At 33.1% G+C, this 26070-nt stretch overlaps 1 protein-coding gene across 5 annotated transcripts in view; it reads right to left on the reverse strand.

Annotated features, from left to right (window-relative positions):
- Positions 1–26070, reverse strand: part of LOC135126524 (neural cell adhesion molecule 2-like) — a 126560-nt gene that overhangs the window by 10781 nt on the left and 89709 nt on the right. For all 5 annotated transcript variants that reach the window (XM_064052575.1, XM_064052566.1, XM_064052581.1 and 2 more), the window contains 2 exons: positions 25718–25843; positions 19151–19291 (listed from right to left, as the gene is read on the reverse strand). In XM_064052575.1, coding sequence (XP_063908645.1) covers positions 19151–19291; positions 25718–25843 — 267 coding nt within the window. The remainder of the gene's footprint in view (positions 1–19150; positions 19292–25717; positions 25844–26070) is intronic.

A 26070-nucleotide genomic window follows, 5' to 3' on the forward strand; every position in this document is an offset into this window, starting at 1 on the left:
GGTTAAAAATCTTTTTTAGTTAAGCTGTTTTAAGTGTGTCTCGTATTTTTTATTATATACAAAAAGCATTGAAGTATTATTAACATGTCGAACTGATTACTTTGAAATTTCAAGTGCATTTTAAAATTATCGTGGAGAATATAAAAGACACATTTTGACTATTCATCTTCCCCACAAAAAGCCAGGTCAAGTTTTTCAATTTATCTCAGAGATTATATTATTAAACACTTATGTAATACCTTACCAATGGGCATTTTTTCTTGACGTTTCATCGTTCTTACAATATGAAAAAGTAGGTCTCCCGTTTCCGTTCGTCTGTTGTCTGTTGGCGATTTGATTTTATTAATTTTCGAATGTAAGCTAAGGAAGTAATGTAATAGGGTCCGTTAGGTAAATGGATACTTTCATGTTTCTCGGCGTTTCATGCATAATCTCCGAAACTATCAAACCGATTATTGATGTCAAATTTTACATATATGCAATATATATGATATATGAATATTATATCTCTCTAGTTGTGTGTTATGAATACGCCTTATTTTTGTTTATTATTATTTTTGTTATTTAAACCTTATTTTTCTTTAGTCATATAGTACGTATCCACGTACCCCTGCGCTCTGCTTTGATGACAAATTCGGGGTTCGATTCCGGGCGGTTTCATTTTTTTTTCGTTAGTAAATTTTGACTGGATCATTTCTTAATGGGAAAATTCACTAGAAATTCAGGCATAGCTTCCCACTTCATCAATGTATTCACGTTTTGGGGTATTATTAACCCAGTCTCCGTTCCTTAGCATCCGTGGAGGAGTGCGAATTGACAGAATTGAGTTAACAGTGTGTTTTCGTAACATAATGCGTTCGAATCAGAGCCAATGGCGGAGTATGGGTGAATTTTTTGTTATATTGCTATTGGTATTATCTGTATTATTATGTATACTATTTTATTTCTAAACAACTGGATTTACTTAATTGTACCTCAGGAGAAAAAAACTTCTGTATAATAAGAACAAGAACAAGAAGACCATTTTTATTTCTCGAGCGTAAGCCCGAAGTGCCACTTTCATATTTTCTCGACGTGTCATGACCTCTAGAACACGAAAAAAATGGTCTCCCGTTTCCGTTCGTCTGTCTGGAGTCTGTATACACTTTTATTAGACAAGTAATCTCCGAAACTACTGGACCGATTGTTGTCACATTTTGAATGTATATTAAGAATATTATGTAGATGGTTAAACGCTAACTCAAATTTGACTAGTCATCTCTAAAATTTATAATAGTAAGTTTTTTAAATTTTATAAAATAAGATGCTTCTGGACTCGTAGTGTGTGAATTCGTGTCGAATTTTCTCCCTGGAATTATAGAATTTTTGGAAAAAATTCAAAACTGGATAACAACATTTTGCAGTACAACATTGAAACTGCACCATAACCGAATACTCTGAAATCTTGTAAATATTTTAAGGTTATCGTAATCTGGTACATCGTTAAGCAAAATTTATTTGTTTATCCCTTCCCAAAAATTGGTTATCTCAAAATTTTGCCGAATAAAGCCTATCCAAAATTTTCAAAATATGATGAGTCTATACTTGTGATTTATCACTGTTGCATTAAAAGTTTTTAAAGTTCTTATACAGGGTGACTCATAAAAATTAATGGATGAGTCAATGTATTTTATTGATTAAATTGGTAACGGCTCACTCCATTTTCCCGAAAATTTGGAAATACATACATATCTTTATTTTAACTTATAAGGGTTTTCATAAAAAAAATAATTTCGCATAATCAAAATTATTATAAATTAAACATGTAATAAAAATTTTATATTTTTTTGACAAATTAAATTGGTTTTACCAAATTTTTTTATTTCGAGATTAATTGCACCAAAAATTTGATGACGCCATTTCAAAATTTTGTTAAGTAAATCGTAGTTAAAATGTGGACAATAATATTGTTCTCCAGCTATAATTTATTAATTCATGCCTATTTTGAACCTTCGGCATATAAATTTTTGGAAAAAAAAAATGGAGAAAATTATTTTACAATCTAACTTAAAATTGTTCTGAAATTTTGCACACGCTTCAAAGTGCTAAATCACTCATACGAATTCGCCTATTCATCCCTTCGAAAAACTTCATGACATCATCTAAAAATTTTATTAAGTAATTCTCGATTGAAATTGTTTAAATTGTTTATACAGGGTGTCTCAAAAAAACTCCCATAAAACGGTGTATTTAATTTTCCTGGAGGTGTTACACTATACAGTTGACAGTATTGCACTATACGTATTAAAAGTCACATTTGTCCCCAGTAACAACATTGATGACGTCACCAGAATTTTTTTAAATTGATTTGAGGAAACTTCCGACTAAATAATTCTATACCATTTTTTAAGATGCAATAAGGTTAAAATAATCATAAAAAAATTGGTGTAAAGATATTTAGACAGAACTTTCCTCACCTTTGAAAAAATACACATTCTTGTAAAAATTATTAAATTAAATTTTGCGAATTTTATTTTATCAAGATATGTTTGTGTGGACTGTTTAGGCATGTATTATTAAAAACAATAATAAAAAAAAATTACGATTAATCCGACATGGACGACAGACAGACGACGAAGGACAGACAGACGGACGGAACAAGGAGATGTATTTTTTCATCTTCTAGGTGTGATGAAACGTCGACAAGTCAAAATGAGGTAATTTACAAATCTATAGATAATCATCTTACAGTTTGAGAAATAATTGAGACAACGAATTAGTATATGCAATTTGCACTGTGCAAATTTCCTTGAAACAATCCCTTGTCGGAAGTTCAAAGAAAAATGAACAGCAAGTATTTAATTCAGATTTATGCAAAGCCAAGCTTAGTGCCAATGTTCCCCTTTAAAAGTTGCAAGACCGTTGTTTCGAAGCGTTTTTAGAAAAATATTTTAAAAATGTTATAACAGAAGAAATTGTAAAAACACCGATTTATATATTTTGTAGTGGACGAAGCTTCTGATGCTTGCGGGCATTATATTCCGAATCTACTGGTAGGTTATTTAAGTGATAAAGTTGTTCAGATAAAGAAAATTTGATAATCATGAGATACTGTTACGAAATAAAACCATACACCGCCCCGGTACCACGCCTATGGGTTTTCTAGTATGTCGGCGATAATGGGTGACTCATCATCGATGAGCGGTCGCATAAAGACAAGCTAGGAGCGGATTGTCGGAAGTCTCGATTGTGGAGTCCAGAAAAACCTCGAAGCGGTGTTCGCGATCCATCCAGGGGAACGTATGAGTTTAAATAATGAATTAAAGATTTTAATTACCGATCAACGTAGCAATATTAATGTAGACAACCAAACAATTATATCTGTTGATGCACACAAAATGTTAGTGACAAAACACAGAATTTTACAATGGAAAATTTAATTTCAGTAGTTTCGATGGAGGGCGAACATTCTGTGAGATCCACATTTAAAATTATTAGTCGTTGCGATCAACTGACATAAAAAATCTGAACACATGACGTTATTTCGATCCAACCACCCATTTCTTTTTTATTCAATTGACTGATTCAGAGATAGTATACACTCTGAATAACAAGATAAAATCACAGTGGCTTTATACGCATAGCGTAAGAAGCAGAGATTGAAAGTGAACTAAAAACGATCGCACGACATCATACTGTTAGCAGAATCACTCAAGAAAAGCCATTTTTACTTTATTGTTGAAACAGTTTTTTATTTATGTCTTGCTTCTATCTCTCGTACAATCTAAGTGATCAAATCCGCGTTCTTTCAGACATCGGGTATTGTCAATATATTTTTCAATGAAAGTACATTTAATAAATTTAGAGATGACGTCATTTATTTTTTTGAGAGAATGAACAAAAAGTAATTTAAGTTAAAAAGAGAAAAGAGTGGAATAGAAAAAGTGATTACTGCTACTAATTATCATTTAAGTGGTACGCTGGAAATAGTGGCTACCCCTGTATTTATAAAAACTTAATGATAGAGTCTAAAAATGTCTGCAAGACAGCACAATAATCACCTATATTAAAAACGAATAAATTACGAACTGGTGAATTATCCGTACATTAGGGACAACTTTTTGTTTGTAGACGTTTAATTTAGTTGCAACTAGCGTGTTAATTTGCTGCCGTTTTCGAAGAACTGATATAACATTAATTACACAGTAGTTATTTTTATCCAAAATACATGTCAACCGCTTAATTGGCACAAAACTATTCCACGAATAATCGAGAAAATTAAAAATTAATTGAACATTGAATTCTCTTTGTGTGCAATACGCCATACTTTGTCTAGCTTTGCATATTGAACAAACTGCACGGCTTAAATTGAAATACCATTTTTCAACCGTGGAAACTTCCCTCTTCCGCCAGAAAAATAAAAAGCATTACAATAAATAATCTTCTTTGTAAGCCATCAATATGTGCGAGCCTTCTTTCGAGCTCCATTTAATCCCGTCATATGGGCCCTAAGGCCAAATTCTAAAGCAATCATGGAAATTTTCCGGGATATTAGTAGTCAAACAGGTGTTTCTAATTCAAATCAATAAGCATGTGGAAAGTTTAAAATTCAGCTGCCGCCTCGAACGTAAGTAACATCCAACGCACACAAGCAACCAATAACGTACATTTCCTGTACAAGGAACCGGAAATTGCATACTCGTATCTCGTCGAGCTTCCTGATTGTATCTATTTTTTACTACATTAAACAAGATAATTAAATTGAATTTGCATCGGTATCGGCAGAGGTGTCTATTCAAGCCGATAAATTGGAAAACGAGCAAGAGACGAATGGTGGAAGCTAGCGACAATCGCATTACGGGACAGCGCGGACGGGAGGGCTTAAATGAGCACCAGGAGTCTGTACTGCAAGAAAGCCTTTTTGCTTTATACGGTTCTAGTTTCAGTTTTAGTTAGCGAGCTCCTCTTTGAAATACTGTGTCACGAACAACTAACCCCAGAACGCCGGCAGAGCTTCTCTCATAAATAAAATTTCTAGAATCAAAACAAGATGGCAGCATACGGGAAGCCGAGCCGGGTTGTTTACACTTCACTTAACCCACTGGGAAGAATGGAAGTTAATTACGTTCCATTCTGCGAAATTCCGCAACAATCGATGTACAGAGTGTTTTCGCCCATTGTCTGATCTCTTAACCCGAAGAGCGGCAACCAAATTAAACAAACATTGTAATATATAAAGTACATTCACATTGATCGCTAGAGAGCGGATTTCTAGGTTTAATGCTTTTTGTGAAAAATGTAAGCACTTCAAAACTTTTTTATATCTGTAACTATGATACAATTTGGAGTCATTTGACATATTTTTTTATGCTTATTTGCTTTTTTTTTTAATTTTATGCATATTAAAACTTATAAGCTTATTTAATGCTTTTTTCGACGAATATGAGTTTTAATGCATATTTTGTTCAAATGCCGGCCTTGTCGGGATGACAAATACTTGTTAGTTAGGCGTATCGTATCGTATGCATTTTACCTGGACTTGACCATTGAAGTACACTTACTCAAGACCCTTTCTGTGAATAGGTTCCGGTCGTTTGGGTAATAAAATTTTATTATAGGATTGGAAAACACTCCATAGATTTTATGACTTTAAATCCCTACTTCCGTTGATAATGAATTAAAGTTTTTAACCAGATGTTCTTTTTCGGCATTTTGCGGCAAGACCGTTGAAAATTTTCTAGAAAAAAGGATTATTGTATCCAACTACCTACGTTAAAATTTTTCTAATGGAAACTTTTAAGTAAATAAACCGTTTATTTCCCAACCATCAGTCTATCGCATCTGTCGTAGTACAGTGTTTTACGTGGTTCTCTCTTGTTACATGTTGAGTTCTTTTTGGTAATATTACTAATATTTTAAAAGAATGCCGAAAGTAAAATCGACGCCGGATGAGTGGATAAGGGATTTTCCAGAATTAAAATTAGAAAACAACAAAATATTCTGCAGAGCTTGTGTGAAAACCGTAAGCCCCGTCAGCGATATCGTTCTTAAATAAAAATAAATTAAAGAATTTCTTCACTTTGATCGTAAGGAAAATAAATAATAATTTGAATCGAAACAATGATTGATCATCGAGTTTTGTGTATTGACTTTCGCACTCAGTTATAGGTATATCTGTTTAACATTAAATTTTCAATAGTTTAGATTTTTCCAATGTAATCTTGGGCTCTAAAATAAACTGGTAATGTATAATGTATAATTATAATTGAGTATTTTCGTGGTTGATCTTTAAATTATTATTTATTCAAAAAATTCACTTAATTTTATATCCAATAAGTAGCTAACTGAAAACTGATAATAAAGCAGCAGATATGACGAAATAGTGTAGACTTTTTTTAATGTCGGTAATAGAGTGTATGTATAATAACTAGACAGCGGAAAATATACAGCAAAATTTTGGGAAATATGATCATATGACATGCATCAAATTTATGCAAATATGCAATAACTTTCTTAATATATGCAGAGATATGCAGTTGCATATGCTCCAAAAATAAAAAAAAGCTTATAACCGAACTAAATTTATTTACAAATTGCAAAAACACCTTACTGTAGCGGACACGCTTTAGTACCGGAGCGCTCCGCTAGTACCCTTTCGAGGGCGCTACCGACACAGCGCCGTATCACCCCCAAACGACCCACCCTCGCTGCCCATTGGACGCCACCCCTACTCCGATCTTTTGCAGAGGGGACAACCCCTATAAAAGAACCACCCCGTCCCAACAGACTTCAGAGCGTTGCGCTTGGCTGGGCTAACACAACCTCTCAACTATAGTGGCGCTTGGCAGGGCTAACACCACTACACCCTCTTCAGACAGAGCGTTGCGCTTGGCTGGGCTAACACAACCTCTACTTCTAGTGGCGCTTGGCAGGGCTAACACCACTACACCCTCTTCAGAGAGTGCGTTGCGCTTGGCTGGGCTAACACAACCACTCAACTATAGTGGCGCTTGGCAGGGCTAACACCACTACATCCTCTTCAGAGAGAGAGCGTTGCGCTTGGCTGGGCTAACACAACCTCTCGATCTCTAGTGGCGCTTGGCAGAGCTAACACCACTCCCTTGGGCTTACGCAATCTAGGCCTTCGCTCCGTATAGTTACGCTTGGCAGGGCTTACGTAACTATCGCCAAAGACGGACGCAATTCGCCCTCGACGACGCCCCCGGCGAGAGAATCGCCCCCCCGGACTCCCGTGAAGAAGACACCGACCGCTCGAAGACCTACGACGCTCCGAGTCCCAGAAACCGGCGAGGTGCCGCCACTTCGAGAACCCACACCCATCCATTGAATTGTATTATATTTTTTATACACATCAATAAACCACTAAAACACCACATTACCTTTTATTACAAAAAATACATAAATCACATTGCAAATTATTTAATTGGATCTCACTGATAAATAAATGACATTTTTTAAAATCATATTCTTATACTAAAAAATAAATATAGGTAAACAGAACGAATTAAAAAACAGTAGTAATCGACTATTTAATTATATTTTTCGAAATATTAAAACAAAAATTTTTCCGGTGATTCTAAAGTATGTATTTGTAAATAGAAAAACTGCGTATTGCGTCCACAGATGTAAAAATACTTATCGGATTAGAGCAGGCACAACAAAACACAGTTCCTTCTTGAAGAATAAGTTCAGGAAAAGGTTTAATTCATAAATTAATTTGAGTTATCTACATATTGACACACATCTCTATCGCTTTAAATACTTCAATGCAAACTCACAATGAAAAATAATAGGATAACGTCCCTTCGACCACCATAAAACATACCATTAATACAAGGAACAAAAATATTAAAATGAACGGTATTTCCAAAAGTAATTAGGACCCGAATTTACCTGGAAGGATGGCTTAACACCCAGTGGTTCCTCCAAACTACCATAAAACCCAAACCTTTCCCAGTTATTTGAAGCTCCGTACAATATTTGCAATATGATTCATGAAATTCGTCTTTTTAGAAAAATGCCGATCGAATGGCATTTTTTTTTTCAAAGTAGCACAAAAATTGATAAAAACGCAAAATATGCACCCGTTACGTGAAATATGCAGCAGAAGGTAAATATATGCAAATATGCAATTTTTTTTATAGCTGTATTCATTTTTAATTAGCATGATTCGTTCACATATTAAATATCAAGACTTATATGCAAAAAATAACGGATATGCAAATTTCATAATAATAACCAATACATCGGGTATGTTTCTGTTTTTGTCTTCGTTCGACACCACTGTATTTACAGTATTTAAGCAGGTATACGTTTCCGCCCCTAAAATCCCACGTACGGCATCCTTTGCCCACGTAAATACAGTATCTGGAATGAAGACAGAAACAGAAATAGTTTTACAACACCTTATCAAAATTTAAAAAAACCACTATGGTATTATGTGAAATTTATTGTTAAAGATTATATGGTCAATTAGATGTGGGTCGTCGTATTCTTTAAAAAGTGACCTTCGTCAGTGAGTTCGTAATGCTTAATTAATAATTATATTCAGAGCGAAAAATACAACGGCTTTATTAGAAATACACCAAAGACAAGTTTTTTTCATTGTAATAATTTCTAAGAATTATTTTTGTAAACTTGTTCACTTGAAATGTTATTTTGTAAGTACCTGCTTGGCAAATTATAAATAGAACATCTGTAAGGTGACCAGATTTCAAAAGTCCGAAATCGGAACATTAGTTTCCATTTCCATCGTAATCTGATATATAACTGCTTTGAAAATTTTTAGTTGTAATATACTAACAGTACTGACATCTGCTGACATTTAAAACAGTGCTGACAACCGTATCGATACAAGTTTTGTTCCCAATTTTTCACAAAATAAAATTACTATTCATGAAAATTAGTGATTTATCCGAGGATTTATCTTTATTCTTATCAGATTTATAGAAATCGGAACATTCACGAAACGAATGTTTTAATGGGAACATTTATTGGACGAAATTTGAAATCGGAATTAGAGTATTGAAATCGGTACAGTTCCGATCAAATCGGAACGTCTGGTCACCTTAAACATCTGGGGTAATATAGGGAAGACCCAACGACACAAACAAAGCCATAAAAATTCTTTGCCCATTGTCCCTGAAACGGGACAAGGTTTTGAAGAGTTCATTCGTCGAATTTTGATTTTATAAAGACGTTTATAAAGCGATGATAGGTAGCAAAAAAATTAGAGAGTGTGTAACGGATTTTTATTTAATTTTGAATTGATTTGCATTCGAAGTGGTGGCGCATCTATCACGCGTAGTGTTGGTGTGAGCTACGGGAAAAAACTGGGAGAAAAAGAGAGATAAGAAGAGAGGAGATAGCGGGGCGGGAGCGAGTGAGGAGCTCGGGAGGAAGACAATCAAGTTCAGGGGCTTTTCAAGGAAGATTTTCGGGAAGAGACGGGACCTGAGAACCGAAGGAAGAGTCAGGAGCCTCCGCCGCCTACGCTGAGGAGAGAAGAGGTGCCCTTCCGCATATTTTAACAGTGATTGGCTTATCGTATGTAATATCTTTAATAATATCATTTGTCGTAAACGTAGTTTTATTGGGCTCGGGTTGAAACCCACTTCGTGAGGTTACAATAAAGTAGCATTTATTTGAAATCCGGTAAGTAAGTTACAAGTGGTTAATTTTGATTTTATTAAATTTATTTACTTCACACTCACAGTGAAGCTGTCGAATTCCATTTGACCATTTGGTTCACAACCACCGAACCTTTCTCGTGAATCCGTAGCTCACTTCATTTTTAATGCAGTTTTGTGAAAATTGTGCCATTCAGTGTGGGTTGTATTTACATTAGGTAAGTTAATATAATTCTAATGAAGTAATCATTTTTATTTCTACATGCTTCTGTTGTTTTCGATAACTGTACGTAAATAACAAAAACAGTTTTTTCAGATAAGCTGGAAATATCACCATTAATCACAGAAGATACTCCCGCTGATTTTGAAGAACTTACGGTGATTGTTTTTGAAAGTGAGGCGCTTTTACTCTAGACTTAAAACAAATACAAATAATATGTGCGAAACAAAAGAAATTCTAAAGGAAACGAGTGAACAAATCTCCAACATGAAAACGTCATCAAATGTGACAAATCAAAAAGAAAACAGTAATAGAAGATATGCCGCCAAGACCACAGGTAAACAAATTTTGAGGAATTAGAAGATTATCTCTGCCTACTACAACAAGCAGGTTTCTTTGTAAGTTAAAAAAATACAATAAATTTATATGTACTTACATATAACATAATTTTGGATATTATATACAGGTAGATGCCTGTAATACTATAACACTTTTTAGGAACCTACTAAACATGACACATTTCGCTTAACACGTTACATACATAGTGGGTTGCAGAAAAGTCTTATAGTGAAGCACCCTGTATGTTATACATACGCGGTGACTTCCAAATAGATTCAGAAAAAAATCCTTTAATTGTCACACGGATTCAAAGTAATTAAATTACTGCTCCAGTTTCAAGAAACAAATACGGAACATCTTGTTAAATGTAAATGATGCGGCAATGATTTATTCAGTTTCCATTGTGACTAAATTTTTTCTTTGTTTTTGCTGTGTGTTGCTTAGATGAAAACAAATGGCACTGAATGAGGTGTAGATCTTGATATTTTTTCCCCTGAATTAGGACTAGATAAATATAATTATTGCAATTTTTATTTTTGAAGAAATTACAATGAAGACCCATTCCCCAATAGAAAAAGAAGTAGAACAACGCTGCTCAGAGTGGCTACGGCATTCTAGTCAACGCCTGAAAAAAGAAAAAACAACGGCAGTTTATAGTTTCTGTGTCTTTTTTTAAGGGTAAATTATATTGTATTATTTTCGAATTAGGAAATCATATATATATATATATATATATATATATATATATATATTTTGTTTTTATTTATATTATGAATTTATATTAATTTTTGTATTTTATTACTTATTACATATTATATTTTTTCAAACATTGAATAAAATAATAATTTACTGTAAGCTCTAAATTTTACGCTCCATATCCATCCCTAAATGGTAATTAGTTGCAAAATTCAAATTTGCGCCAACAACGAATGTGGATGTTGAACGCACATTTTCCAATTTTAAGCACATTTTAAATGATCGGCGAAAAAATTTTACAGTGGACAACTTGGAACATATTAAATCATAAATTGTTTTAAAGAAAACTGAAATACGTGTGTAAAATATAAAGTCTAGGATTATTGTAATAATATTTTATCCAAAGTTCTAAGAAGTGTTCTTTGATTTGTAATGTGATTATGTTTTTAATGCTTTTTTGCTTAAAATAAAACTTTTTTAATGAAAGTGTTATGCTTATTTAATACTTTTTTGCTTAAAATAAAACTTTTTTATTGAAAATGTTGTGCTTATTTAAGCGCTTATTCTTAATTTTTTTGTGCTTATAAATCCGCTCTCTATTGATCGCACTGTAGTAGATTCATTTAAAACTCAAAGTGGGGTTACACCAACACAACGTAACGTAAATGTCAATTTAAAACTATTTCAACTTATGTAAGTACGTATTACGTAAGGAGAAGTGTAATTACGGCGACCTTGGTCTAAGACTTCTAACGCTGTAATTCATAATTGCAATTTCCTTCTCGTTGGTTCTAATTACACCAGGGCGCCTCCAGCATGGTCAACCATGTATCTGTGATGTATCGCCGCCGCCTCCTTAAATTCCCCTTATAAATAAAGGGCGTAATATTACCTAACGTTGTTTAATTGGATCAAACCTTCAGGGAATGATCCGTCTTTTCTCGAAGCCAGGAACGTCAGATTCCCCGAGTTCTTTCCTCAAGTAATTAAACCTGATATTACTAATACTCCCCGAGATATTCCAAACAATTTTTCTTTTTTTCGAGATAAGTCAGTTCGTCTGTTTGTTTTCGTGGCTGCAGGATGTTCGACTTTGATCTTCTCTGTTTGGTGTTTTTTTAATAAAATTAATGGGGTTCGGGCCTTCGTGCTAAAGAAAGGCAAAGAAAGAGGAAGGCAATTCGGCGGCCCAAATGCGCCAAAATAAGGTTAAAGTTTTTAACGTCGAGTTACAATGGGATGAAATGAAGATCCTTTTAAATATTTTTTTATCCGGGGGTCAAATAATGCCACCGAGGGACACTTTCATGATGAAAGAGACGCTTTCAGCGCTTTGGTCAATTTGCCGTTTCTGTTCTTTGAACGTGCGGTAAGTTCTTTGTTACGGAATATACGGTCTTAAACGTTTCCAAGTCCTAGCTTTATTAAGTTCTATTAAAATTCCAAACATATATTTACTCGGTTATCTCTCAGAGGAGTGGTGACATTATCGCATTTCGGCGCCGTTTTAGTAATAAACTTTTTCATTCGCTTTTTTGCAGACTCGACTGCAGGAAAATATTATTACTAAGTTTGAAATATCTGACTGCTTTCGGTAAATTCACACGTCGCGACTCTTGCATATTAAGTGTTCAGTGTTTGTGACCAGTTTAAGTGAAGTTTGATTCAATTAACATATATTTATTTAATAATTAGTTTTCGTGAATCCATGGTTTATCAAGTTTTTTTTTCAAAATGAGCTTTAACAATAGCAAAAGTAAATCGAGATTTGGTTGAAACGAGAACCTTAGTGCACATATGGGCAGATGGAGACTCGCAGTTGTTCAATTCCGCCAAGAACCGTCCACATGCTTTGCCACAAAAAAGTGAAATGTTGTAGGTATACAGTTCCCCCAGGAAAAATCCACACAGAAGTGAATAAAATTTATGTTAGTAGTGCTTTCGTAGATTGAGGTTCTTTATTGTATTTTTCTGAAGATTTTCCTGGTTATTTCTAATTTAGCAAATGATTTCCAAGTTAAGCTGAAACTATATTATTATTACCAATTTTGTTTCTTTTTGATTTTCATAGATTGCGGCTTGAAAATCAACCAACGGGACGAAAAAACTTCAAGAAATCGATTGGTGAAATCCGGAATCCGGTATATTGTTTCGTTCCGAAGTTATGGGTCGTTAAATTTTAAATTTAGTTTTGGAGTATGGATTTAAAAAAGATTTCGTTTAAAATAGTGAATATATTGAGCAACTGATATTACTCTTTTAAATAAGTTTGGGTTTAGAGATTTACATTGCAGACGGACTATTGCATCGTTGAATTTTCTAAAAAAGTTGATTCATTTTCATATTGATTGTCCGGATCTTTTGAGTCGATTATATTTGCTTGTCCCCAGATTGTCATCTCGTTCTCATGATTGCTTCTATTTGCCTACTCCTCGCTTAAACGTTGTAAAACACTCACCTATATACGAGATGTGTACTTTATACAATTCGGAACAGAATGCATTTGATATATTTAAATAGATAGGTTTTTTTTTTCTTTGTATATGTAGCTACATTCAGTCTGCTTAACTTTGCCTTCGTGGGTTCAGCTGTTGGTCATATATTTTGCTAAGGTGGTCAGTAATTGGGCTATTGCCTGTTGACCATCACTGACATAATAATAATAATAATAATAATAATAATAATAATAACTGATGCCAGAAACCCACTCGACTGTACAAAACTAATCTAGAAACTGAATTTCAGTCAAATTGGAGTGTTTGTTTTTTTGACTTAATTTTTACTTCCCGAGCGTAGGCTAAGGAAGTATAGTAATCGAGTCTATTGAATGAATTGCCACTTTTATGTTTTCTCGACGTTTCATGACCCCTACAGTACGAAAAAAGTAGTCTCCCGTTTCCGTTTGTCTGTCTGTCTGTATCCATTTTTAGTTTCCGTCTGTCTGTCTGTCTGTCTGTCTGTCTATCTGCATGTCTGTCTGTATCCATTTTTATTAGACACGCAATCTCCATATAATAACGTTATCTTTGGCTTTTTTTAATATATGGAGTTTTCTTTCAACAACAGGAAAGTTAAATATGTTTTTCTTTTGCAATCCTCATTTCTCGACAAGAAATTACCATATGAAAAATGTTTTTAAAAGGGTAAAATTCTTTAGAGAAATATTGATGTTACAATTAAACTTCGCCCTTCGGTCTGAATAGGAATGAAAAACTCAACACAATTGAGATCGGGGCGGGTGGGTGCGGCTTAATTTTTGTTTTTTTTTAATATATAGAGTTTTCTTTCAACAACAGGATAGTTAAACAGTTGTCAGTTTCTCTTGTTTGGTAAAGAAGACTTCGTATATTAAGAAAAAATGGACAAAATATAAGGCCCGCCCACCCACCCATTCTCAATTGTGATGAATGCTTCATTCATCGTGAGTTGAAGGGCGGAGTTTTACTGCAAAATCTTCATTTTTCTATGAGAAATTATCCTGCGAAATATGTTTTTAAAAAGATAGAATTTTTGTTTTTCTTGAAAACTGAAAAATCTAAAAATGGAAAATTAAAAATTGAAAATTCGTGAAATTTCAAATCGAAAAACTGCAAAATATAAAAATTTAATGAGTTACATATAGTTAAACTGTAGAAAGAAAAAAATTCCAAAGCGAAAAATTGAAAAAATTGATATTGAAAAATTGGTCTAAAGAGTTTAGACAGTACTTCCCTCGCTGTGGGAAACGTGACGACTGCATACCTTCTTTTTTTTCGCATTTTTGTAGCGGGGCATTTTAAAATAAATTGAATTAATTTTTTTAATTTTGTCATTATTTGGTATTGACATCTTTGTCATTTTTATTCTGTGATTGTTATGATTGCGTATTAAAAAAAATTAAATTGCACGAAGTCGCCTCCGGGGTGTATAATATGTTGCCTATGCAAAAATTGTCAGGTGTGAACAGCTAAAGTGAACAGATAAAATGAACACCCTGTATAGTACTTGTAATTTAAGACAAAAAGCCATAACACTTATCAACCTGTAGACGTGACGGTGAAATACAAACGAAACTAAAACATGGTTTCTACGAATGCAATAACCGGATGACAATGCAACGGTCCAGACTTTTTTTTGCTCTGACTTCCGTTTATTGAATAAAACACTACATTTTATTTGGTTTTTGGATGCTGTTATGAAATATCGAAAAACGAGTACCAAATTGGCCAATGGACTCCTCGATAAGAAAAAGTGTTTATGTTTATACATCGGAAGAATGTCACGTGGAAATTAGTTTGCTTTGAATATGTTCGACCGCTCAAAACAGAGGAACGAAACAATTAACTAGTAAACTACAATCGACAAAATGTTCTGAATATCATTGTTATAATTCTTATTAAATAAAGACGTTTGTATTTTCATATTTTGCAAAAAATGGGATGATTCGTTCTTAATTTGATCAATAAAAAATATGAATGCTACGATGAATCACAAGTAAAAACTCATATTTTGCACATTTTGGGTAGAATTTATTCCGCAAAATTTTGAGACAACGTCGTCAATTTTTTGGGGGAAATAAACAGATTTATTTGGATTAACAGTTTACCATGCTTACAATGACATTAAAACGTCTGCAAGATTTCAAAGTATTCAGTGTTGCAATTCTTGATTTAATCAATAAAATTAATTGACTCATTCATTAATGTTTTTCAGACACCCCGTATAGACTGATTATTCTTTACACATTTAAGATTTTTTCAGCAAAATTTTGGGGTGGCGTCATCGATTTTTTAAGGGGGATGAGAAAATATATTTTGATCAAAAATCTACCATGCTTATGATAAATTTAAAACATCTCCAAGATTTCAAATCATTCGATTATGTAGTTTCTGATTAAATCAATAAAATAAATTCACATCTTCATTAATATTTTTGCGTCACCCTGTATAAGCAAATCCAAAAAATATGAATGGAATGATAAATTACAAATACAGGCTCATCATATTTTGTACATTTTAGATAGGATTTATTAACCAAAATTTTGGGATGACATTATAATTTTTTTAGGGGGAATGAGCCCATACATTTTGATAAAAAGTTTACCATGCTTATGATAACTTTAAAATATCTCCAAGACTTCAAATCATTTCGTAATGCAGTTCCTGATTAAATCAATTAAATAAATTCACGCATTCATTTTTTTTAACTCACCCTGTATATGCAAATCCAAAAAATATGAATGGAATGATAAATTATAAATACAGGCTCATCATATTTTGTACATTTTAGGATTTATTCAGCAAAATTTTGGGGTGTCGTCATCAATTTTTTAAGGAGAATGAGCAAATACATTTTGATCAAAAATTTGCCATGCTTATGATAACTTTAAAACATCTCCAAGGTTTCAAAGCATTTGGTTTTGTAGTTTCTGATTTAACCAATAAAATACATTGACGCATTCATTAATCATCATATTTTATACATTTTAAGGCAAACTTTTGAGTTGAGGTCATCAATTTTTTGGAGGGGAGTAAATATATTGTGATTAAAATTTTATCATGCTTATCAAAACTGTAAACCATCTGCAAGATTTCAAAACAATCGGTTTTGTAGATTCCAAATTAAATGTCAAAATGTTGTTTCCTAATTTTGATTTTTTTCCAAAAAGCTGGACGGTTCTGGTAAAATCTCAATTTGGAGTCATAAACTACATGTGTATAAGACTATGTTATTTGATACAATTTAAAACCCAATTACTATGTACAATTTTGAAGTGACGTCATCACATTAGTGGTGGGGATGATTAGATAAATTTTGGTTAGCGTTTTACCATTTGCATGATATACCTAATATAAATACAAAATTTGACAACAATCTGTACTTTCGGAGATTATCTGTCTAATAAAAATCAGGGACGGCAGACAGACGGATAGACGGACAGACAGACGGACAGATAGACGGACGGACGGACAGACAGACGGAAACGGGAGACCTATTTCTTCGTCCTCTAGGGATCATGATAGGTCGTGAAAATACAAAAGTCGGCCGACGGACTCGATTACAATACTTCCTTTGCTTATGCTCGGGAAGTAAAAAACAAAACATTATAAAAGCGGAACATTGAAAAAGTGTAAAAATAAAGAAAATAAAAACTGAAACGAAAAATTAGACATGGAAAAATTAAAAATGAAAAACTCGAGAAACTCAAATCGGAAAATTCCAATATCTACAAATTGAATTGAAAATTGGAAAAATTGAAAAATCTAAGCTTGAGAACTAGAAAAAATGCAAATCGAAAAAATGAATTAACAAAACAAAAATGAAAAATTGAGGAAAACATTCAAGTCAAATAAGCTGCGGAAGCGTTATTTACGCCACTGGTTTTTACTTTAGAGAGGTTATCAGAAAACGGAAATCGCAAAAAGAAATGATAATTTTTCAGAGAAGTGGGATTAATTTGGTCGCACTTCAGGAACGAGGAAAGTTCTGTCGAAATAACATTCCAGCAATTTTTTTGTATTGTGAATTATCAGAATAAACCATGTCAAATTCTTTCGTTTAAACGGGCCCCGATTTGTCTGAAAATTGCTCTGTGAACTAATTTGGCGTTTCTGAACAAAATCAGAGCTCAACAGATGTCTGAGTGAACTTAAAAAAAAAATTAAAAAATTGACATTTCCCAAAAAATAACACCGTCGGATAAATCCGTCCGTCAATGTCGCTATTTTAGTTCGTGTTAATAGATTTTGGGTGATAGAGGTTTCTTCTACGACAACACAGGTCCCAAAAATGTTTTTAATCATCGGATGGTGAATATTGTTCTCAAATTTTCTAGATAGTTCAAGAATATAGTGTACATAGTAAGACGCTAACCAGAATTTGTCTGATCATCTCCATCAACAATTTGATGACGTCACTGCAAAATTTTGCATGGTAAATGCTATTTAAACTTTATAAAACAACATACTCCTGTAGTTGTGGTTTATGAATGGCCCTTGATTGTTTGGCCTCCGTACCCAGATTTTCTCAAGTCCAAATATATAGTAACATTTTACACTGTGATTGACTTTATGTACATTTTTTTACTCATAAGGTTTAGATAACACAAAAAAATATATTTAATTAAATAAAGATTGTTGGATTGACCTGAACTACAATTTCCATAATTACATAACTAAATCACATGAACTATAACTTTTGGAAATAAATTCAGCTCTAACGTAGATTTAAATTGATATAACCGATACAACTAATTAATTAAATAAGGCTATTAATTAATTCGCTTTAACGTTACATGTTTATGAGAAGTGGCCATAAATAAACACTAAGGTCTCAACTTTTTAGTCCTCAGTCCGTAATTTATATTAATGGGACTTAAATAAATTAAATAAATGAAAATCACTTAAACATAGTCTGATTAAAACTGAACGAATTAAACAAATAAATAGAGATTGAATTACAGTAGAATCGACAATACAAATCCATGAATAAAATAAATAAAAGAGATTAAGTAGTGTTTACAAAACTGACATAGTGACATAAAAAAATACAGGAAGCAGCTGAATATGAACACTTACAATATACGTATTTGTTTTTTTTTTAATGGACTCACGAACGGCCCGCTTTATTCGGTCGAAAGCACCGAGAACGACACGGAACGATAAATCCACTCCACATCAATCTTTAAAGTGATAAAATACTTCAAAATAAAATGTTCCGCGTTGTTTGTGTATTTTTTTAAATTTTATTTTATTTGTTATTTGCATAAATGTGTCAAGAAATCTTAAAAAGGTGTGCAGACATTTTTCTTTATAAAATGAATTCGGACCCTCGATTTCTCGCCCCATTTTTGAGATCTGGTTGCCAAAAAATCGCGCCACGTCATCTGCCTACCGGTCCATCCCGTAATCGGCTCAAGCTCGTTTTATATCGTCCCGATTCAACTCTCCTAAAATCCCTTTCAGCTCGATTTAATACCAGATCGAGATTTATCAAAAGCATGAAACTCCAGACAATACCCCATCTTGCATACACTCCCTTATTTTTTCCTATTTCCTTTCAGCAAATAAATTACGGTGGTGGTTTATGGCTTTCGTCCAGGGTCAGAATCGGTAATAAAACAGGTTCAGCAGGCCCCGCTAACGTCTATCTTTGTGCGCGTCGATCCCATGAATATTTCAGTGCCGGTTCTAGGGAAATTTGTTGGAAAACGAAACTTTTTTTGACCTCTTAACATGTATAGCTATGGATTTTTATGTAAATTGGCGCACCTGACTTGGGTACTTACGTTTGACGTGGAAGTGGATCTTCCGGTCGAGGACCATCCCAGTCCTTTGTTGGACCCCCTTGCAAATGAACGTCTGACTGTCGTGCCTCGACACATTCCTGATGACGAGACCGTCGGCTATCACTTTGAACTTTTCGGTATCTGAGAAAAGAAATCGCGTTGAGTAAGCAAGGAAAACCGGGGGGAGGTGTTACGTCTGGCAGTGAAGGAAATACGATCTAGTAGCTGGAAGATTGAATCAATCTCGAAGAAAAATATGAAACAAGGCCGCGTTGTCTCTCTCTCGAATTAAAATTGATGATTTTTAAATTAAAGTCACATCAGTCTGCCGCACAAAGACATCGTAGCAACTGCATTATCTGCAACACGAGCCGCTGCCCCGACTTCAAAGAGCTGCTTAACTTTGTTTGTGCACAAAACAAAGAGAAATTGTTCGAAATATATTACTCTGCTCCGTAAACCGAGAAAAATCGCAAGAATCAAGAAAAATCTGCCCCGGCCTCGCTTTGTTCTGTGTACTTTTCTGATTAGTCCAAGCCGGAAAACAGAAAGATTTAATAAAGGCAGTCACGTCTCGGCGCCGAATTAAGTCGGCTAAAGAATCGCCAAAACAAAAATCTTTATAAATTCGTCCGGCTATTGAATTACAAACAACAAATTTTTAAGGACAATGCAGCGCCAGGAGAATATCTTTAATGGAGCGTGACTTTTAATGTTCTAATATCTCGAAGCATTTCACTTCCTTTATGAAAGAAAATTCCCTTCTAAAATTGCTTCACTGCTACAGTGGAGCGCTCCAAGATGGTCGCGTTATAAACGATCGCTTTTTTCCCTCCTTTACATCCTCTTTTATCGGACTCGCCTCACCGTTCCATAAACGTGTCAGAATTAAAACAAACACTTTGGGAAAATGGCCGGAGATAGCCTGAAATATGGTCAAACGGGAGGAAATTGTGAGGTTTGTCACGTTGTAACGAAGTTTCAAATTATTATAATGCGATGCTCTCGAAAAATGTCTCGGGGGATGGTTCGTCTTGAATATCTCGCAAATGTTTGAGAGGAATGTAAATACGTTAAATGCTAGCGTGTTGTATATTTTTTATAGAATGAAGTTTGGTTCCCACGGCGACACTCCCCGAACGCATATCTTGACAAATTTTAATTTGCGATAAGATATAACGCACTTTCTTAGCATAGTTGATTTTCGAATGAGAACTGAAGCAGGGCGCCTTAAGTGCTCTCGCGTTATTTACCAACGTGAGGGTTAAAATTTGCTTTCCGCGGTGGCACTCTGGGCGCATATTTAACAAATTCAATTTTTGCTAGCATATACCACACCTCCCCCAGAATCAAGTATGTTACACCTTAAAATGTTTCGAAAGCCAAGAACCGTATTAAAGCGTTAAAGAAACTTTTTTAGAAGTCGTCAGACATCGAATGAACATTTGGAAATGACAAATTAACAAATTATCAAAAATTACTTTAAAATTAGGTGAAACAGCGTACTAATTCATAAATTAAAAAAAATAGTTCTTAATTTTTCAAGTCTCTGATCTAGTCTGCTTGGTGTTAAGCTATGAATTTTGTGTTGCTGACACAACTGATCACATACTACAACTTATGACTTGCTCGTCAAGTGATGAATTCTTATTTCTTCTAGCATATAACGCACCTTCCCAAAATCAAAAACACCTCTTTATGGGTTTTTTAGACGATAATAATCATTTTCGAACATTATTTTATATATATATTTAGTAATTTGTGATTTTTCAGATTCCTCTGCAGAATCATTTTTAGACGATTTTTGAAAAGGAAATTTTCATTTTTCACTTCAGTAGATTTAAAATCTTGTTCAAGGTTTACATTTATTTTTATTCTTTGTTATTTTAGACGATTTTCTTTTAAAATAAAATTCTCGATCTTCATTTGGCTGGATTTAGAAACTCCTTCAAGTGTTATTCTTATGATTCATTTTTTTTTTAATATTTGTGATTTCAGCGATTTTTGTAGAAACAAAATTTTCATTCTTCACTTAGAATCCCTTTGTTTCTGTATCTTTAGATAATGCCTTGCCTTGAAAATAAAATCTTCCTTTATAATTTGACTAAATTTTGAATATCCTTCAAGTTTTATCCCTATTATCCTTTTTTCTAGAAAAAATGTGATTTTAGACGTTTTTCTTTAGAAATAAATTCCTCACTCTTCATTTCTTCATTACGTCTGTTATTCTTTATTTGGAAACATCTATGTCTTCAAATGATTCCTGGAAAATAAAATCGTCAGCTTTCGTTTAGCTAGATATTATTCTTTCTCTCAAAACTTTGTGATTTTTAATTTGCAAATTTTATCTCCATTATCTTTTTTTTTAATTTGTGACTTTAGACGATTTTCGTTAGAAATAAATTCCTCACTCTTCATTTCTTCATTACGTCCATTGTTCTTTATTTGGAAACATCTATGTCTTCAAATGATTCCTGGAAAATAAAATCGTCATCTTTCGTTTAGCTAGATTTAGAATCTCTCCTTCAAGTTCTAGTTTATTATTCTTTCTCTCAAAACTTTGTGTTTTTAGGCGATTGTTATAGAAATAAAATTTTCATTCTTCACTTCAGTAAACTTAGAATCTCATTAGAACCAACTGTCTCTTTAGATAATTCCTTGGAAATAAAATCTTCCTCTTTAATTTGGCTAGATTTAGAATAATCTTGAAATTTTATCTCCATTATCTTTTTTTTAATTTGTAACTTTAGACGATTTTCTTTAGATATGAAATCCTCAATCTTCATTTCTCTAGATTTAGAGTCTCCTTCAAGATTTACGTCTATTATTCTTGCTTTTGAAGCATCTGTGTCTACAGATGATTCCTGGAAAATAAAATGTTAATCTCCTGTTTGCCTAGATTTAGGATCTTCAAATTTCATTTCTCTTATTCTTTCTTTCAAAACATTTGGGATTTTAGAACATTTTTATAGAAATAACATTTTCATTCTTCACTTCAGTAGACTTAGAATCTCTTTGGAACCATCTGCGTCTTTAGATAATACCTTGAAAATAAAATCTTCCTCTGTAATTTGGCTAGATTTAGAATATCCTGCAAATTTTATCTCCATTATCCTTTTTTTTTTTTAATTTGTGACTTTAGACGATTTTCTTTAGATATGAAATCCTCAGTCTTCATTTGGCTAGAGTTAGAATCTTGTTCAAGCTTCACGTCTATTATTCTGTCATTTGTGTCTTCAGATAAATTATGAAAAATTTTCATCCTCTGTTTGCCTAGATTTAGGATCTTCCTCAAGTTTTATTTCTCTTATTCTCTCTTTCAAAACATTTGGGATTTTAGAAAATTTTTATAGAAATAAAATTTTCATTCTTCACTTCAGTAGACTTAGAATCTCTTTGGAACCTACTGACCCTTTAGCTAATTCCTTGGAAATAAAATCTTCCTCTTTAATTTAGATAGATTTAGAATATCCTTCAAATTTCATCTCCATTATCCTTTTTTTTTAAATTGTGAGTTTAGACCATTTTCTTTAGGTATGAAATCCCCGATTTTCATCCGGCTAGATTTAGAATCTCGTTCAAGCTTTACGTCTATTATTTTTTCTTTTGAAGCATTTGTGCCTTCAAATGAATCCTGGAATATAAAATTTTCATCTCCTGTTTGCCAAGATTTAGGATCTTCTTCAAGTTTTATTTCTATTATTCTTTCTTTCAAAACATTTGTTATTTCCTCTTTAATTTGACTAGATTTAGAAATCCTTCAAGTTCTATTCCTATTTTCGATTTTTTTTTGAAAAATCAGTAATTATAGACGATTTTCGTTAGAAATAAAATCCTCAATCTTATTTAGTTAGGTTTAGAATCTCGTTGAAACTTTACCTCTATTATTCATACTTTGGAAGCATCTGTGTCTTCAGATGATTCCTGGAAAAAAAATCTTCATCTTTCGTTTGGCTAGATTTAGAATCTACTTCAAGCTTTACTTTTATTATTCTTTCTTTCAAAATATTTGTGATTTTAGGCGATTTTTATAGAAATAAAATTTTCATTCTTCACTTGAATATACTTAGAATCTCTTTGGAACCAACTGTCTGTTTAGATAATTCGTTGGAAATAAAATCTTCCTCTTTAATTTGGCTAGATTCAGAATATCCTTCAAATATTATCTGAATTATTCTTTTTTTAATTTGTGATATTTTAGTTTCGACGATTTTCCTTAGATATGAAATCTTCAATCTTCATTTGGGTATATTTAGAATCTCGTTTCTAGCTTTACATCGATTATTCTTTCTTTTGAAGCATCTGTATCTTCAGATGATCCCTGGAAAATAAAATTTTTACCTTCTAGATTTAGAAAGTTTTATTTCTATTATTCTTTCTTTCAAAACATTTGGGATTCTGGAAGATTTTTGTAGAAATAAAATTTTCATTTTCACTTCAGTAGATTTAGAATCTCAAGTTTTACATTTATTTTTATTATTTCTTTGGACCCATTTGTGCCTTTAGATAGTGTTTTTGAAATAAAATCTTCCTCTTTAACTTGACTAGATTTAGAGTACTTTCAAATTCTATTCCTATTTTCCCTTTTTTGGAAAATTTGTAATTATAGACGCTTTTCTTTAGAAATAAAATTTTCATTGTTCCTTTTGTTAGATTTAGAATATCGTTGAAACTTTCCTCTATTATTCTTACTTTCAAAAAATCTATGTTTTCAGATGATTTCTGGAAAAAATATTCATCCCCTTCAAGTTTTATTTTTATTATTCTTTCTTTCAAAATATTTGTAATTTTAGGCAATTTTTATAGAAACAAAAGTTTCGTTCTTTACTTCAGTAGACTTACTAGAATCTCAAGATTTACATTTATTTTTATTCTTTCTTCGGAATCCTCTGTGGCTTTAGATGGTGCTTTTGAAAAAAAAAATGCTCTTTAATTTGGCTAGATTTAGAATATCCTTCAAGTTTTATCCCTTGTAAAAATAGTGATTTTAGACGATTTTCATTAGAAATAAAATACTCATTCTCCATCTCGCTACGAGTAGATTTAGAATCTCGTTGAAACTTTAACTCTATTATTCTTACTTTGGAAGCATCTATGTTTTCAGATGACTTCTTGGAAACAAAATTTTAATCATTCGTTTAGCTACATTTAGAATCTCCTTCAAGTTTGACTTTTATTATTTATTCTTTCTTTCTTTAAAAAAAAAAAATGTTACACCTTAAACCAAGAACCGCTTTAATGCATTAAAGAAAGTTGTGACAAATTATCAAAAATTACTTTAAAATTAAGTGAAACTAATTCATAAATTTCAAAAAATTTATAATTGTTAATTTTTCAGGACTCTGATCTAGTCTGGTTAAGCTATAAATTTTATGTTGCTGACACACACGATATTTATTTGCCTGATCACATACTACAACTTATGACTTGTTCGTCTTTAATTCAACTGATGATTTCTTTATTTTTTAGTGAATAAACGCGAAACCCCTTTTTCAAAATTGTGCTTTCGATTTTCTTTATAATTTAGTTAAATCAGGACGAAAGTGTAATATTTGTTAGTGTTGCTCCTATTGGATTTCAGGATACTTTTAGCTTCTCCAGACTCAAAGACCGTTTTCAAAGGACGTGCGAAGTTAAATTTACGATAGATGCAGCAAGGCGAAATATCTTACCGGATTGACGGAAAGATCCAGTGGGATTAAAAATCAACATAACTTTGTGTAAGTCATGTTGTACTTTATCTTCAATTAGCTGTGCATGCGATTCGGAAACATTAAATAAAAGAATATTAAGAGGATACGGAATTTAATTAAACATTGTTTTTATGAAAAACTCAAACAATGTTACTTCTCCATTAATTCCGAAAATTTTAATTCATATTATAGTAATATACTTGCTGATAACTTACCAAAGGTAGACAAATTAAATCAGTACCACCAATTAAACAAAATCATTGTTCTTTATTTTTTAGACTGGAAAAATTTGAATAAGTATTTCAGCTCGGATGTACACGGACTTAATGCAAAAATAATGAAACACGTTATCAAATTATTAAAAAAAAAAAAAAATGTAGCGACTATTTCCTCGTCAAAGAAGATAAATAAGACCTCTTCAACAAAAATTTATAGACCAATGTGATCACCGTTCGCACAAACTAATCAAGCCCCTTGTGCCAACCCATTTTATCGAACCCTCATAACCGACACTAATTTTATCGACCTTTACAGAGTGTTGGGCGATCTCCCGCACAACATCGACGACGTTTCTACAACGCATCTATTGGCTAAAATCGACACAACGTGATTTGGCGCGCAATGACCTGATTTGACCTACAAAAACTAAAAGCATTTTTTGCAGCAACAGCAAAATCCTCTATAGCAATGTTTCTATTTTTTCCGCACGGCAAATTGTGACTATTACCTGTTTTAGTAAAATAAAAAAAAAAGTGTTGTGTAGATTGTATAATCTTTATGAAGGAAATTTTCTTAAAAAGGAACAAGAATCAGGTGGTGAAACCGCTGCGCTTGGAGATTTTTATCAGGAAGAGACTTTTTCCGAGGTACTTACGTTCAATTATGGCCCCTCCTTCCGCCGCCCACGAGACCGTGCCGCCCTCCACCTCGCACTTGAGCAGGAACTCTTCTCCTTCATACGCCGACTGGTTGGTGGCAGTGTCCGTGAATCTGAGCGCGGCTGAAACGACAAGCAAACATTGAACATTTCGACTTGGAGGGATTTATAACGTGGGATTAAGCAGAGGCCTAATGGGGGCATGTTAATTTAGTTTCCGGCCGTAGTGTTTGCTACTATACAATTTATTCGTTTCGGTGGCAGCAAATGTGATGTTTGGGTCGGTACGTGCTCGTAAATGGGTTCGAAATTTGTTGCCTGCTGCACTGCTGCTGCCGATGATTAATGCC

The sequence above is a fragment of the Zophobas morio genome, unplaced genomic scaffold, assembly GCF_036711695.1.
Source record: "Zophobas morio isolate AGI-343-1 ecotype UQ-CSIRO unplaced genomic scaffold, CSIRO_AGI_Zmor_V1 ptg000002l, whole genome shotgun sequence".
NCBI lineage: Eukaryota > Metazoa > Arthropoda > Insecta > Coleoptera > Tenebrionidae > Zophobas > Zophobas morio.